This window comes from Vidua chalybeata, chromosome 3 (assembly GCF_026979565.1).
Source record: "Vidua chalybeata isolate OUT-0048 chromosome 3, bVidCha1 merged haplotype, whole genome shotgun sequence".
Classification (NCBI taxonomy): Eukaryota; Metazoa; Chordata; class Aves; order Passeriformes; family Viduidae; genus Vidua; species Vidua chalybeata.
In genome coordinates, this window is record NC_071532.1 from 27798106 (window position 1) to 27815059 (window position 16954).

A 16954-nucleotide genomic window follows, 5' to 3' on the forward strand; every position below is an offset into this window, starting at 1 on the left:
ATATTGATAAGAGCTTGGAGTGGATGGGATAGCTGCTGAGCCATTTATATGGGGGATCCCAAGTGGGTGCCACCATGGATTCTGTCTATGGGGTGTAGAGGTCACTGATTTGTAGCAGAAACAATATTTTGGAAGGGGAAGGGCTTGTCTTGTGGATTGAAGGCCAAGCACTGAAGAGCAATATCAAGAGCCAAGCAATGTTAGGGGAAGAAAAGTACTTAAAAACCACAAGGCTTTTTAAGCAGTGGGTGGGGAAAAACCCATGAATGGTCTTACTCTTGAGATGCATCTCAGTGGAGGTGGAGCTGATAGGAAGTATGCAGTTGGGGAAGGCTATGAGGCAGTGTCTGCATAATTATCTGCCTCTTCAAGTAATCAAATGGTTACCTGTGTCAAATATGAGAAATGTCTGTAAGTGTTTGTTCTGTTTTTGCAGTCTGCCTATCAAAGCTAGTATCAGCAAGTATGAAATATGAAATTTTTGTGCCCAGTAAGTTATATAGTTACAGGAAATTTATGCAAGCAGAACACTCATGTTGATCAAATACGGTACGGGTGGGGCTGTGCCCTGTGAATCTCATGCTGATGTATTTCTAGATTATCTGTATTAAAACGGAGTGTTTGCAGCAGCAGATACACAAGCTTATTACAAAAATATTTATATTTTCTGTAATTTGTGATTATTATTGGACTATTTTTTGTCAGGATGTTTTTATGCCATCTTTCTATCTTTCTCCTTCCTTTGCTTTTTCATGTCAGGAAAATAAAAATATACTAAAGCCTATGTGCACAAATCTATCATATACAAGTATAGCTACTAATTGTTAGTTGTGAAGTGGTAAATCGTCTTACATGTCAGAATAACTCTTTCAAATAAAGTTGCTTGAAAACATGGATCATGTCCTTTAAAATGTAGTGATGCAGGCTCATGGACATGAACATGCTTCAAAGTGACCATAAAGCAGTCCACGGTATTGAAAGCCGGTAGCAACTGTTGCACTGCAGAATATTCATGGGCTTCAACAAAATCATCTCATGGATCATCTACAGAAAAATAAAATACTGCTTGCTGTGGACTTGTGATCAAAATGGTTTGTGGAATGGCTAGTGTACAGTAATATATCATTTTTTAATTTATTAGATTTAATTTATTATACTTGTAGGGGGTAAAATTAGATGAGTGTATGAAACATTAAAAAGCTCATGAGCTGTGCAAGGAAGACAGTCTGGTTGACATGATGGTCCTCATGCAGCATCAGTCCTGAGCAGAGTGGAGTGTGACAACGTGTTCTTCCTGAAAACCTGAAGAAATGTCTTTGAAGGAGACAAATTTCAGGTTTAGCTCGTGTTGGAAATGTTAATATACGGCACTGTCTACAGTCAGTGACTTACCTGTACCTATCTCAGTACATCTGTATTGTTATTCTGAAAAGAAAATAAAGAATTTACACTTTTGTTACCAGTATCAAGTGTGAGATCAAGCAGTGCATTTGTTTTAATTTGGTGTAGGAAAACTGGAAGAGTAGAGAAAAGAATGAAAAACTAGCAAAGGAAGCCAAAGATGTGTGAGGAAATTGAGGAAGTTAAAGGCCAGAGTCTTGTGCTTGCAGGAAGGGAGAGCTGGGGAGAACTTCCCACTCCACTTCCATGCCATAAGCTCTAGGTACTAGGATAAGGCAGTATCATTTAGGTTGTGGGGGAGCTCTTTGAATCCTCTGTGTTCATGTTGTGTGCTTTAATTCCCATTCTTGGATTATTTCCATGACTCACATCCTTTACAAAACTGAGATAATTTGTGCATGTGCTGGCATTTGGAGGAGATACTGTGAGCAAAAGTATGGAGCCTTAATTCTACTTTTCTTTTTATTGTTGTTGAAAATTATGAATTACAGATTCTGAACATAATTCTTGAACTTGGCACCTTTTATTAGCTACTCTTAAGACAGATGATCTGCAGAAAACTGCAAAGAGTTTTCTTCCTCATAATGTGTAGGAAAAATAAATTTGTCTGGTATCTCTCTGGAAATACAAGCCTCATCCAGAGTCAAATTTTTCAGTGCTTTTAGAACAAAAATTGGAAGTTATACAAATACATACTTTCCCTCACACGTGAGCAGATCATGGTCCTCGTGAGAAAAGGCTCCTTGGGGACAGGTATCTCCTGAAATTGTCAGCCAGATCTTTATACCAGTCCCAGTAATTTCTGTTCCTTCTCCCTAATAAAGGACTCTTACCACTCTGGGCAAAATATAGAAGATTCCGTGGGTGTCTTAACAGCCAGGCATTTAAAATTACCTGTGGTTTATATGGCTTTATTGGATAAAACATAAGATTTTCCACCCCATGGTTTAAATTTCCATGGGCTGGAATTTATAGAATTTGTTTTTCTGAAATGCTGCTTACATCTGAAATGAATTCCTTACTTAGATTTAGTCAAAGCTGGGAGGAATTGACTCTGAGTGATGGTAATGGATGCTCTGGATTTGTTGAGAGGGCCCAGAATAGACAGTTCAGTAGTAAGATTTTTTTTTTTTTTCCCAATGTAGTTAGTTCAACATTCTCCTAGGCAGCGAGTGATGAAGGGTGATGCTTTTCAAATGCTGAAACCATCACATGCCTGCTAGTTGAAATTTGAGGAGTGATACGTGGCTTGGAAGGTTTGTTAAGTACCATCGCTATGTCCTGGATACTCGTTTTGGAGCTCCTGGCCCAGGTCTAAGGGGCAGTTTGAATTGCTGCTTTGTTTGATCTGCTAGGAGTGGTTTGATGCCTGTGTCTGTGAGGAGTCCCACACAGAGTAACCTGTCTGTTGGGTGGTGTTCATTGACTATGAGAAATGAACCCTCGTTTTTAGAGTTGTCCTTGTGTCTCATAAGTATCGAATAGAAGCATCCCATGTATATCCCTTCTTACTCCAAAAGTAAGGGAAGAATTGATGTTTTCCTGGTTAAAATTAAAAAATCAAACCAATGAACTATGAAAAATAACAGAACATTTTGTCTTGAAAGTTGTTGTACTGTATAGTTAAACCTAGAATGTTTTTGCTGTCATTTGAGTGCCAGTACTCTTACCTTAAAGCAGTTTTTAAGACTGAAATACCTTAGATTCACATCTCTGTGGATGTCTCCTCACTACTACCAGCGAGCACTGTAGATGATGCTTTTTTTCCACACTGGATCTTGTTCCCAGTGTGTCCCTTAAAGGCATAAGTCATCAAGAGCTTAGAAAACAAGACCAGCACATCCGAAATGGTGATGTTTGGTTATAATAACCAGGTAACTAAAAAGCTATTTTTTAAATGAATTGAATGAATCAATAGTTGACTCCACTTACAAATTACTTGCTCTATTTGCCTAACTGGTTTCCCTTTTTAAATAAATTTCCCTCTGGTTTAATAAAAGAAGAGCAGCTTATGGAAAGCCTGGATAGATGCATGTCTACGTCAGCACAAGGGGGAGGACAGATGTTTAGGAGTGGGAGAAGATGAAGGGAGGAGATGAAATTTTGTTTCCCATTGACTGATTGTTCTTGCATAGAGCTGTTCCTCTCTGAGGGAGGAGGGCATGTCCTTGAAGGAAGGGGTTTTTTTGCTTGAACTTCTTTTGAAGTAGTTTTTTAGATTATAAAATATGTTTTAAATGAAAGAAGAAATCTGGAAGAGATTTTGAAAACTTCTGTGAAGAAAGGTGTAATTGTGCAGATTTGTCAGAATGATCTCATGGATTCCAGCTTTGTTTACTTTTAGGGCATCGTCTTTTAAGATAATCCCTGATGAGTTACTTTTCAAGACACTGCCAGGAAGGGCATGTTGGAATTAAGTTGAATATTTGCTGTAATGGATGAGATATTTGGGTTGGGAATTAGTAGTTTTAATTCCGTAATAGTTGCCAGGGTAGTATATGGTTGTCATCACTTGAAACAGATGCTGCTTCTGTAGAATGATAAAGAACAATGAAATGTCTTCCAAGTGTGCTACTGTATTCTTTGATCGACCAAATTAGTCTTGATTTCCTGGTGATATCCTTTCAATGTCTCCCGTGCCCTCTCTGCAATGCAAAGCAGCTGCTGGTGGTTTGGAACCTCCCACTGTACAACAGGGCACATTGCTTTGCCTGGTTTGGAATCAGCTGAGTGGCTCAACCTTCTTGGCTTTCTCCTCATGCCCCATTTCCATAGCTGTGCCCTCTGACAAGCTGTTGGGTTGAAGCTGAGTTTGAGGGTCCTTCTGCCTCTCTGTGCTGTGCCAAGGCTTGAGCTTCCTCAGTACAGCTCACCGAGGAGAACATTGGTCAACTCCTCTGCCATCTCATCAGATGTGTTGAGCAGGTCAAAGCATTGCAGCTCACCCTCACAGGGCAGGAAAATTGGCTCTCTTGTTCTTCAGAATTCTAATTAGTGACATAACTGCATTTGGGAGTTGCAGCAGCCAGATAATGCACCCCAGTTTTGGGGTGCGGGGTTCAACAGCAACAGTCTGGTCAATGCTAGTAGCTCATGGGAAATGAAGATGTCCAGAGATGTGCAGAGCATTTGCTTCTGTGCTCATCAGAGAGACCGATCACCAGTGGAGCTTTTCTTGGTTGGGTAATTACTCTTGTTTGGACTCTACACAGGGAGCACAGTAATATTTGGCTTCTAAAATGATGATTTGACATAGCTATTTATTTCTTTTAAAAGTGTTTTATAGTGATCTGCTGTATATTTATGTAGCCTGGGAACATATCCATAATTTATCCATTATAATGGATAATATCTACTAATGGAAGACTTTGACCAACAAAAAAAGCAAAAAAACTAAGTTGGGGGGAGTTTCCCCCTCATTTTTTCCCCTCCTCTTTTTTTAAGGAAATGTCAAACTGCTTTTTTCTGTTTGAACTGCTACTCAGTGTAAGAGAAGTTAAAAAGTTTATAATATTTTGAAAATAATTGTTCTCTGTAGTGTTCATTCTGTCTGGTCTACTGCAGCTAATACTTGCAGGATAGTGAAAATATGAATTATATAGTATTTTAAGTCCATTTGCTTTCCTGAAGTAAAAGCTTAGGTGTGTATGCATGTAGGAACTTCTCCCAGCTCCTTGAAACAGATGGAGGCTTATGTTTTGAGCATGAAGATTTTAATAAAAGAATCTTACACAGTCCTTCCCAACCTGGGGTAGGTGTCACAGGTGTGGGTTTGTAAAGTCCTGCTGAGAGAGCATTAGATGTGCTGTGGAGTTATTAAAATCAATTTTCTGCATATATGGAGGTACAGTTATGGATGGTGGTATTAAAGATATTTTTGTTGAGTCCTAATCTGTTGTCTCTGGGTCTCCATTTGATTATGTACCATATTAATTGATTAATTCCCCTGCAGTTCTTTTCATCAGCCAGAATGAATATAGTACTAACCATGAAGTGTACACTTCTGCTTTTGCATTAACCAAATTGTGATCTAAAACATTATGCAAAACTGTCATTTAGGGGCTGGTTTTTTATTGTAACCTTAAATGTTCCTTTCAGTTCAATAATAATTTTGGATACATTTCATTACTAAAGGATTTTTAGGTGTCTTTTTTTCTAATTATTGCTCTGTATTTCTTTTGTTTATATGTATTTTGAAAGTGCCCCTATGCAAGTATTTCAAAGGTTAAGGCTTTTTTTTAGGGCAAATCAAAGTATTAGGATTGTGGCTTATATTAAATTTTTTCTCTTTGATATGTCTTCCTAAGATTAGTGAAAACTAAAGTTTAGATTGAATAGATTCATAGTAATATACCAGCTATTTGCCTTTACTTTCAGATCTGCTGTATTTATTTTGTAAAATATGAACTTAAGTGAACTATATAATAGAGGTGAACTTTTGTAAAGCTATATTAGAAGTTCCTTACTGAGTTTTTAGGAAGCCTTAAACAGGATGGTAAGGAATTCAGTACCTTGTGATTGAGTAACATTTTCTTTTACAGATTTTTTTTTAAGTGATTGGCCTGTGATATATTAGAACAGCCAAATACAAAAATCTGTTATGTGTTATTTTGGCTTGGCAGAAATAATGCAAAGAACTGTCAAAGGCAAAGAGTAAGCAGAAGCTGTAATTTCCTTTTTACCACTGAAGAATAGATTTGGCTGGGTTAGGCCTTCAATGCTAATCTATCTCTGTGTGGCCAAACAGATTTTTGGAACCTCTTTGTAGTGCATTTATTTTCTCTTCACTTCAGGCCAAATGTTATAAGGTTGTATGTTTTTTGGCACATTCAGGGTGGTGATGTGAAAAAAGTTAAAGAGAAGGAATTCAAATTAAGAACGCTGATCTAGACCATTTAAATTGAGATTGCCACTTGATGCAGTTAGGTCATTGTTAACAGTACTTCTATGTTCAACTGTGGACTTTTTTTTAACTTTGAAACTTGCTTTAATATTAAGAGTCATAGTTAAAATTCTTGAACAGTTCCACAAGAATATATTGTAGAATTTTACCAGACTTTTATACCTTTTTGGTTAATTTAGTTGGGTGTTTAAAGAAAGTTAATTTCAGTCTTCCTTCTACTTGTAAGCATGTTTTTTACAGGAAGCACATTCTTTCTTTTGATTTTAGTAGGTCCACACTCTTTAAGCCTTCTGTCTTAGCTAATGATTAGTAATGATTTCTGTCTTGAAGTATTAATTTGATATATGCTGTAATATCCATTCCTTATTTGCCTGAACTTGTTTGTTAGAATGTCTTCAGTATTTCAAAATGATGGGACACACGTACTTGTGCTGTACATGCCTCTTTCTGTGGCTTTTAATTCAAAACAAAGCATTTCAGTGCCTCTTTCTGCTCTGCTTTTCCCCTGTACAGATGACAGCATCTCGGCTGCCAGCACTTCCGATGTCCAGGACCGTCTTTCAGCCCTGGAGCTGAGAGTGCAGCAACAAGAAGATGAAATCACTGTGCTAAAAGCAGCCTTGGCTGATGTGCTAAGGCGTCTCGCTATCTCTGAAGACCATGTAGCTTCTGTGAGAAAATCAGCGCCAAGTAAAGGTAAGCCCAAATTTGGTAAACTCTTCCTAGAGTCAGGCTGTGTTATCATGTCAGAATGTTCTCCATTGGTCACTTGTTTTTTCCCTTTTCTGTCTCATTTGGAAAGACTGATCTATTTTGAGCTGGAGGGGTTAGGTTTATAGTAGTGGTTTAAATATATATGGCCAAGATGTATCTGAAATATGCTTATTAATTCTGTTTGCTAACATTTTTTAGTTCTTGATACCCCTGAAAATTTTCCTTATTTCTTGCTAAAAGGTTTTAATTTCAATGGTGGAATGTTAACCTGCCACTGGAGGTTCTGGGGCATATGGACAGTTTTGAGTCTCAGCTTTGACTTTGCCTGGAAATTAGTCAACTAAAAGGGTGTATTAGAGATTATGTTTTCTCTTGCTCCTAAATTATAACCAAAATAAAAACCAAAATACATTGCCACCAAAGAAGAAGGCTTTCTGAATGTAGTTAATTTTTGTCCCAATACAGAGATAACTTAATAGATCTCATGCAAGAAATGACCATGTAGCAGCAATATCTCTTTTGGTTAGTCACTAGAAACTTTTATATTCTAGCACTAGTAGGATTGTTTAAAACTAAAGGAACTAGATACTTTTTGCACTAATTTTTATATGCTTCTCCTCCTTCCCTACCCCCTCAATCCCCCATGGACATTTCATTTTGTGTTCTGGAGAAGTATTTGAATTGAGTTTTGAACTTACTCCAACTTAAAGTTGTGTATTTGAAGAGAATTATGGCTGTGCATGTTTCTGGCATATATCAGGTCTCTGATTATATAAAAGATTAGGTCATATTTCAAATTAATCACAGTTTTAAGTCACTGTAATTGCATGTAACCACATCAAACCATGCAGCATAGAGATATCTGGGCTCAATCCCTGTGTGAGTGTTGCAGTGCACCTATTACACCAGTGCCACTATAACACTGAACTGATACAATGTAGCCTATGCTTGTTGGGGTGACTGCTTTATATAGGCTGAAAATGCTGAAAGTTTGAATTATTTTAGATGTGACAGAGGGATCAAATTCCTTAATTAAGTGTTTTTGCAGTCTTTCTGCCAGATGGAAGGAAGTCATGATGCTAATTGACTTGGGCTCTGAATCCTGCCATTCTCTCTTGCTTGCTAAATGGTAGACTGTTGTCATCTCTGCTTATAAATGCAGCTTTTATCTACCCAATTTACATGTCTGGTCTCATCAAGATTGAAGCTTCTATTTCCAACTCTTTTAGCAGATATTTTTACTAAATCCCTCTGCTGTCTGCTATCCATTATGAGAAAAAGAAAATATCCAAGTGAAAAACTGTGGGCAGAACGTGTGCACCATAGTACCTTATTCTTGCTATTTAAATGCAGAGGGGCTGGGATGTGCACAAACATGGCTAAAAACCTTTGGCTTGGAGCTGTCTAACACCTAGCAAACTTTGTGTACAGGCAGGGCAATCTTCTCGTGTTCTGCAAAATGCCTTGGGACTGTCTCATTTTTGGGAGTCTTGGGACCATACTGAATTCTCTAGATCCATTTTTTCAGTGAGAAATAAACTAAGCATTTGGGGGAGGCAGAACAGAGGAAGGGTGGAATGTCTTATTTGGTCATATTATATCTCTACAAATGAGTGGCAACAGCACAGAACTGTGAAGAAAGAGATGGGAACAGGGGCAGATATGTCCATATGTGATCTAATTCACTGAACTTAAATGAATTATGGATAATTGACACTGTATTTCATTGGTGATGGTTGTGTTCAGTTACACAATACCTCCAGATAACACATTAACTTCACTGTTAATCATGAAATCAGCTGTATATAGAATTCACAGAAGAAAATGCTTACATACAGAGACTGGAATTTCAAGAGACTAAAATTAGACTTGAAGCATAAACTTGGGATTAAAACAAGTTAATACATTGCTTTTTGCAACACCCTAGGTTCTACTTTTTATGTCTGTATTTTAAATTCTTTCAATGGCCAAAAAACTCTTGAAATGTTTTAACAGAGATAAATGCATCATTTCTTTGTTTTGTGATCCTGTCAAGAATCTGGATTTCTGCATTACAATAATTGCACTTTCATGTACAATGTTATAGTTAAATTTTCTTTAAAAAAATGCTGAGGCTTTCAGTCCCAGAAGTATTTTTTTCTGCAGCAGCCCTTAAATACATACTGACATAAATAATGAGTAAAGAGAAGAGATGTGTATATATCCTTCTGAATAGATGGGGAGAGATGTGTTTAATCTAAAGTATGGCAACACAGTGAGATAAATACTTTTAAAACAAACTGAACATAACAAGAGTAATAGTACCAGAAAACGCCATCCTGAGTCTTTCCATCAAACAAAGGAGTTTTAATACAAGGTGATTACTAACTTAGTTTGAAGGGTGGCTCTTCTACTTATTGCTGAAATGAGTTTTCTAAAACCTCTCAATTTTTTTTCTTGTTGCCACCTCAGCAGTGTCTTTGAGGATACATTTTTCATAGGCTGAAAATAAGTATTGTGAGCAGACAGTGAATCACACTGAAAGGGACAATTCCATCCTGATCATTTTTCACTTATTTTTCTTATTCTGAAGTTGATGGCTCGATAGTGGTCTCTTCATCCTTTGTCTAGTTTGTCTGCATGGCACATCTGGGGATCTAATTCTGTTCTTAATTTCCTTTATTCTAGATTGACAGATTGAAACAGTAGCTGAAGATAAAGTTTTTGCATTATCCTTTAAATCTTTATTTTTCTTTCCCCCCCTACATTTCTGTCACATGCTTATTTTGAGCTTAGTCCAGTGTCCAGGGAAAAAATTCACATGGTCAGGGTGGATTTTTATTTCTAGCTCATGGGCTCTCTCTCAGGAGACTGGTACCTAGGGTCTCAGAAGCAAATGGCTCTTCATTCAGGGATTTGTGAACTGCAGAAGATAAGATAAAGGGCACGATTTTTTAGGCACCTTAGTGTCTCCTAGTTAAGCATGTAGTGGAGATACTGTATAAGAAAAATGCCTCTAGTAGGGATTGCAGCAGAATTAGCACTTGTCTGTATTTCACAGTGAAAAGCAGGCTGGGAGTGTTTGTACATAACTTCCCAATACAAAGTTATTCTAAATTGAGCGAATATTTTCAATATAAAAAGATTGTGATAGCGCTTCTCCATCTCTGCACACAGCTAAGAATAACTACACGAAGGAGAAATTACCAGGTCCAAAGACAGTGTTGAGGGTTAGAAATGGGAAAAGGTTTGGTAAGAAATCCTGTCCCCAGCAGCTATAGGGCTTGTAGGGATCATAGTGTGGGGGTGAGTTTTTGGGTTTCATTTCTTTTCTTTCTCTCTTTTCTTTTTAAATAGATGGCTTGGTAAGAAGAATTTCTTTGGTGGGAAATTATCTGCATTTGGCAGCTCTGCACTCTGTTGCCACATGCCTCTGCTGTTGATGCATGATTGATGCTGTTAACATTCACAAAAAGTGCCAAAAACAAAGATTACCTGGACACTGAAGAAAAAGAAAGCATGAAGCAGTCTGGCACTTGTGGCTGCCAGCAAGATAGATTGGCTCACAGCTGGTGCCTGGTAAACCTATTAAAATCTTCCAGGGTGTCAAAATGTGTGTAACAGGAGAATTCATCCCTCAGGCTCTGGGTGTGCAGACAAGTTTGTGGCATACTATGGCACTAGTGAAATATCTCAGATTAATCATTTCACTAGAGTATGAGCTTGTGCCTGAAAAAGTACATCTGATGTCTGCCTGTAGAGAAACAAAGAGTTCGTGTCCTTTTTCTGGACTCAGAAATAATGAAGAGACTTGACATAGGTTAAATCTTTGGAGGAATATTTCCTATTGCTTGGACAGGAATTGGTATTAAATAACTCATATGCAAATTCAACTCACAAAGTGAAATTGGAATAATGGATGGCAGTTTGCAAAGGGAGTTTCCCATGAGAGTGAAGAGTGACAAACTGAGAGGCATTTTATTTTACTTAAAGCAGTGATCTTGGGGACCTGGAAAAGCAGGTATGTACTGGAAATGCAGTTGGTAAGGATTTTTTTACTTAATTTTTTCTTTGTGAAGTGAGCTTTTATAAGAGGAGCCCATTGAGTTTTCCTTCTTTTCCTGCTCCTTTCTCTTGTATGAAATACTGTGTCTTATCAAATTCCATCTCATTGCACTCATGTAAGCAAAGTATTTCGGATGTAATTTTTACCTTATCTCAACGGTGGTTTCATTTCACTAACATTAAGCAATTTAGTTTTATGTTAACAAAATTGACTTCGGGTGTTCAGCAAGCTTCAGTAATGAAAGCATAAGGCAGGTTTGAGTTTTGGTTTTTTTTAGTCTTTACACTATTCAATAAGCAGAGTTGTTCTAATAACTGAGTACGTGCTTATGTTGTCTAATCAGCAAATGTTAAAGAAACAGAAAATAGTAGTGGAAATAGGAAAATGCTTATGGTAGTGGTAGGATATAGGTTCTTATTCACAGTATTAAAACTAACCTGGCAAGCTTGTATGTGGGTCATTTTACTCATGGGAAAAGTCCTGTTGAAGTTTGCAGTCTGCATGCTCACATAACAAATAATGATTCTCTTGAGGTCTTAATGCATTTCCCAGGTATTGGTTTTAGTGCCATCTGTTCTTTTTGCATTTCTTACAATTTTTTTCCTATCTTCTGCTCTGACTTACTAAATATTTTATTTTCTTCTGTTACACTTACTGTTCTGATGTTCTTAATATATTTTTCTTTATTTAAAGAATTTGGATCTAGAGGGCATTAATGAAGTAAGGGCCACTAACCAGTTAAACCAAGTTTAGGATGGAGAAGTGAAGGACAAAGTTCAGAGGTTTTTTTGTAAGTTCTGTAACCTAATAATCTTGTTCATTGTAGAGGAATATTTTTGGTTGTGGTGATAAGTATCCTTATTCTTTTTCCATATCCTTCTTGCAGTTTTGGGTATGTTTTGTGCATCTGTGTACTTCTTTTAGAACAGTGTAAGTAAATCTCCTTGAGTGGTACTCTGCTGTTCTCCATAATGCTTCTCAAACTAAGAATTGTAATGTTGGAAGAGTTCAGTGTTGCTACTAACTTTTTCAAATGAAAACTTATTTATAACACTTGAGTAGATATTTCATCACTTGTTTGCCAGAGAATATCAAATGGTTTCAAATTACTATAATTAAAATTTTATTTCCTCTGCTTAGAATTGGCCCATTTGACAGTTTGTTGAGCATGTAGATGGTGCCTCTGGGAAAGTATAACAAAATAAGATAGAAGGGAGAAGGAAAAGGGCTGTGTGATTTGAATAAGCAATTGGCCAAACAAGTCTTTCAGTTTCCTGTAGCATGTTTTAAAATGCCTGCCCAAAGGACAGAGACGTGGCTCCTCTAACACCTGAAAAATCAGTTTTGTATCCCTGTGAGGGTCATTTAAAGTTATAAATATATGGCTTAAGTCACTGTTTATAAAAATCTAAAAATAAATATTTAATTACTCTCAACATCTAAGTTAGTTTATCTACCTTATCTTAGCTTATCTATCTTTATCTATCCAGGAGAGATGCCCTTGGAGCTCAAGTTGTTTATGCATTAGCTATACACTCTCAAACTGTTGCTTATAAACATACCTCTATTTGGATAGTTCTCTTCCTTTTAATAGTAAATGACAAATAATGTATGTTTAATAGCTGTCTGTTGAAATCTGTGAAATTTGGCTTCCATTAAAAAATATAAAAAGAATGTTTATTTTTTCAGCTGTAATTCAGTTGTAATTACTATAATAAAGTTTGTTGAAACTTAGTTGTCTTACAATTTGGTTATTAAACAAGAAGCATCATAACATACAGGTAGTGATCGGAACTATTTATCCTGATTTGTTTTGTTCATTATTTGAGACCTGGTGTCTCACCCTGACCTGTCTTCATGTGATAGAAGAAGAGAACACTTTTTCAACCTAAGAAGTTTTAATCAAAATTTGACTCTTAGTATGTAAGTGAAGTAGTTGAATAAAACAGAATGCTGAAGAAAATATTTCCCTACCCTTCAGAATGCAGTACTCTCTTCGAAGAGAGTTTTAGGGCTCCCAGGCAGTTTCTTTGCCAGCATCTTCCATGGACTGAGAGACTTGACATCCTTTGAAAGCCTGGAAGCAGAGCCATGACTAGAATTAGCTGCTTTTATAAAATTCTTTGTGACACCTTGAACTAAGTCTGAGATTTGTCATTATTTCGATTGATTTTTGATGTTGTTCTATTAGGAAGGAAGTGCAGATAAAATCTTATATTCTGCTGTACTTATAACTATTTCTGTCTGTTTTTCCACAGCTCACTCTGTGGGCTCTCTGGAGATTTACACACACTGTACACTTGTTTAGTAAGAGTACTAAATTGGTTTTCTATCCTACCAGGCAGAAAGCCCCATGGCATGTAATAGATTTGTAATCTAGAAGTTTTTGTCGTGTTTTGCTGAAAACCAAGTAGTTTAAGATTGTTGAAGGATTTGATATTGTATGCCTTAATGGGGAAAAAAAAAAGAAAAATCTTCCTTCAAAAAATATTTTTTTTATAAGGTGTCATTTCTTGAGCTTTTTCTTTTACATCCACTTGAATTAAGTGCCCAGAGAAGTAACTTTAATGTAGCTGCAGCTACTTTAAATTGAAATTACCTGAAAAAGAGAAACAAGTGTTTGGTTTTTCCTTGTAAGAAAGGCAGTTTACCTGTCAGAATATTAGCAAATAGATAGTGAGGATATTGTTTCAGCAAATATATTTGATAACAGAATAAACTACGTTTTAATGTAAAATACTCAAAGTTAAGTGTTTGGAAGAAAAGTGGATTACTAATTGATTCTCAGCTCCAGCACCTTGTAAGTATGTTTGGAGGGAAAAGCTATCATGTTATCACAGGACACACATTTTCAAACTTACCACTCTCTCTAACAGCTTGGCTTCTTTTTTTCCCAGTTAGCTAATCAAGGCTGATAAAGAATTGGAAATAGATTTTTGGTTTATTGTGGTCTGGTTTTTCTAACCCTACTTATCTTTCATTCACACATTTGTATACTTGACAGATGTTAATAAAATGTTTCTTTTGAACTCTACAGATACTATTCTATGAAAATTATCAGAACAGAGATGAATCCGTTTTATAAAAGACATTTTTACCACTTTGATCCCTGACAATTCGGCTTTAATCCTGGTCACCATACACTGCCTTTCATTCTACTTTCACTTTATGTCTGGCTTTTTTGTTCCAAACTAGCAGATAAAGCTAAGTGCTATTCAGTCTGAAAAATTTCAGACTGCTTATGCTAGCAGGTGGTGAATGATATGATATTGGCAGAGGTGTGCAGGCCAGTGCTGGGAGAGCTCAATTGTTTCAGTGTATTGATCTGGAATTTGTGTTCTCCCGTGCCACTTCATTATTTCCAGGTCTCTGAAGTAAAAGCACTTGATTACTGTGAAGGATTATCTCTGCAGTGGAGAAGGTTAGAGTGTTGTTAATTTTTGAAATCTTTTGACTGCAGAGATGACCTGGTTAAAAGTCTTTAAGAGAGATGTGTGGTTTGGACTGGTGGGTCCACTTCCTTGGACCTCTGACCCAGCTGGGAAGATCTTTGTGTGTCTCTGTCAGTAGCCAGGTCTCACTGCCTGGGATGTGCACAGGGCTTAAAACTCGCCTTTCCTTTTCATGATTTAAAATATAAATGCATTTAATTTACTTATTATTGCAGATGATTAATTGAATTTCTTTCATCCCTTTAAAAGTAGGTATTCCAAAGTCACTTTTGACTGTCTAATTAACATGCAGTATACAGAGAATTTGGAAGAGGTTTTGTTTCTTAAGGGTGTTGAGTGAAGGGTTTGGGGATTTTTGTTTGTTGGGGAGTTTTTTGCTGCTTTTTTTGCTTTTTTATATTTTATTGCACATTGAGTGTGTCACGCTGACCAAGATTTTGTCTGGATTGTAAGAAAGCCTGATATATTTTTGACACTTGAAAAAAATTGTCACTGCAGTTTTTAATCTGGGTTATGTTTAATTATTAGTAATTTCACAAAAGTAGTTTTTACTTCAATTCAAAAATCTTAATCTCGAATGTGATTTTGCGTGTCACTTGTTGACATTTGGAAGTACTTTGCCAATCTACCATCAATGCCCACCTTACTGGAAAACAATTCCAAAGCTGCTCTCTGGATCCCTTTTTAAATTGTTATTGTGTTCATGATTGAACACAATGGAACAGTGCATATTCCTGTCATGAGTATACACTGATAGAGTATACTGAGTTTTTATTTGTAATCAGTTTTGTCCCTGAACATAAGCAGGAAGTAACACTTTCCATACCTAGTAGGGGGAATTATTCTAGATGTAGCCAATAAAAGAAATAGCAGTGTGCTCCTTGCACTCTAAGAGTGTGTTCCCCATCTTAGTAAGTTCCTGTGCCCTGTCTGTAGCACTGTTGTCCTTTACACATCCCACTGAGTGCTTACCCACCGTGCTGGGAATTACTGCTGATTCCCCTGATTCATGTTTCTGGAAAGCCATGCTAGAGCTGGTTGGAGAGACATGAATCTATTACAGTGAACAGACAGAGATGTTAAGGTCATATAAAGTTCAAGAGTGAATCATAGGCCTTGATATTATGCATCTCCACAAAGAAGATGACTTACTTTGTCACTGAAGCTAATTTATAGGCTTCTACAGTAAATGTGCTGTCTAAGCTCATGTGCTTTTGTTCTTGCATCTGAGTTACGTGGGGTAAAAAAATATCTTGAGCTTCAGAGGTTTTGTGCAGTATATTAAAACAAATTCTAAAACAAATTTTATATTCCAAATGTTTATGTTGCAAAGAAAACAGTCTCTGAAAAGTACCGCTTGGAAGGAATCATACCAAATTGATTTATACAGAATTTAGGAAGAACAATGATCTTTGAAATGTTTCTGGATTTTAAGTGTGTCTTTACTTCAGACTTCCTTTATTCTCATTTCTGCCTGGGATATTCCACATGATCCTTTTGGCTTTCCTGATCTGAATTTCAGATGTGATCACATGCTGCTTGGTGCATTTGAAGCATTGTTTGGTTTGTGTAGGCCAGCCCATTTCTGCATTCATCCAAAGAGTTCTGACATCTAATAATCCCTTGATGGGTATCTCTTGTATATAATGTAGTAGTTTAAAATAAGAATCAATTTGCCTCTCAACCTGCTTGAAAGAGCTGTGCTGTGACACATGGCTGGTAGTGTTCAAATGAGGCATCTGTGTGAGTTTGTCCTCTGTACACAGAACTGTCGATTCTCCCCAGCTGCTGTTTTACTCCTCGCTTTTATCTTGAATGTCTGGCCTCATGCCTTATCTATCTCACATTATTTGAAGCCTGCCACGAACACAGACCTGTTATTTTTCTGTCAGTCATGTCCTCTGTGTATGTTGCTGGAGTCAGAGTGACAGCCCTATGAGAGGCAATAGAAATTTGCTGTCTGTTAAGTGGGCATGTGACACAGAGGGCCTCAAAAATGAGCACTGATTTTTGGATGCTTAATGTGAGATTATCCCAGAGATCTTTCTTAGGGGATGTTATACTTTAGAAGGGAAAAGTACTAGTCTAGCACTTTAAAGGAGGAAGGGGCAAAATTCTCCTCCAAGTAATACCTTGGAAATAAAACAGGCACACAAAAAGAGAGATGCAGTTAGTGGGAAAGGATGAAACATCAGGTTTGAGTAAAATGCCTTGTATTTCACTGGCATTCTGTGGAAGAGTCAGGTCTGGGAGCTAATTGCCAGGCTAGTGTTCAGCTCTGAAAATAGAAGAGCCTTTGATCCCCCTTGTCTTCCTTGCAATCCCCTCCCACATTCAGTGCATAGTTTTAAACTTCTGCAATGAGTGAAGTGGGCATCTGACAGACAACAGCCTTCTTCGCATATAGACTCTTGATTTGTCCCTGGAGAGAGTCTATAA

General features: G+C 37.0%; 1 protein-coding gene across 4 annotated transcripts in view; it reads left to right on the top strand.

Moving 5' to 3' along the window:
• Nucleotides 1–16954, top strand: part of EML4 (EMAP like 4) — a 146346-nt gene that overhangs the window by 70491 nt on the left and 58901 nt on the right. For all 4 annotated transcript variants that reach the window (XM_053938095.1, XM_053938094.1, XM_053938097.1 and 1 more), the window contains exon 2: nucleotides 6818–7000. In XM_053938095.1, the coding sequence (XP_053794070.1) occupies nucleotides 6818–7000 (183 nt within the window). The remainder of the gene's footprint in view (nucleotides 1–6817; nucleotides 7001–16954) is intronic.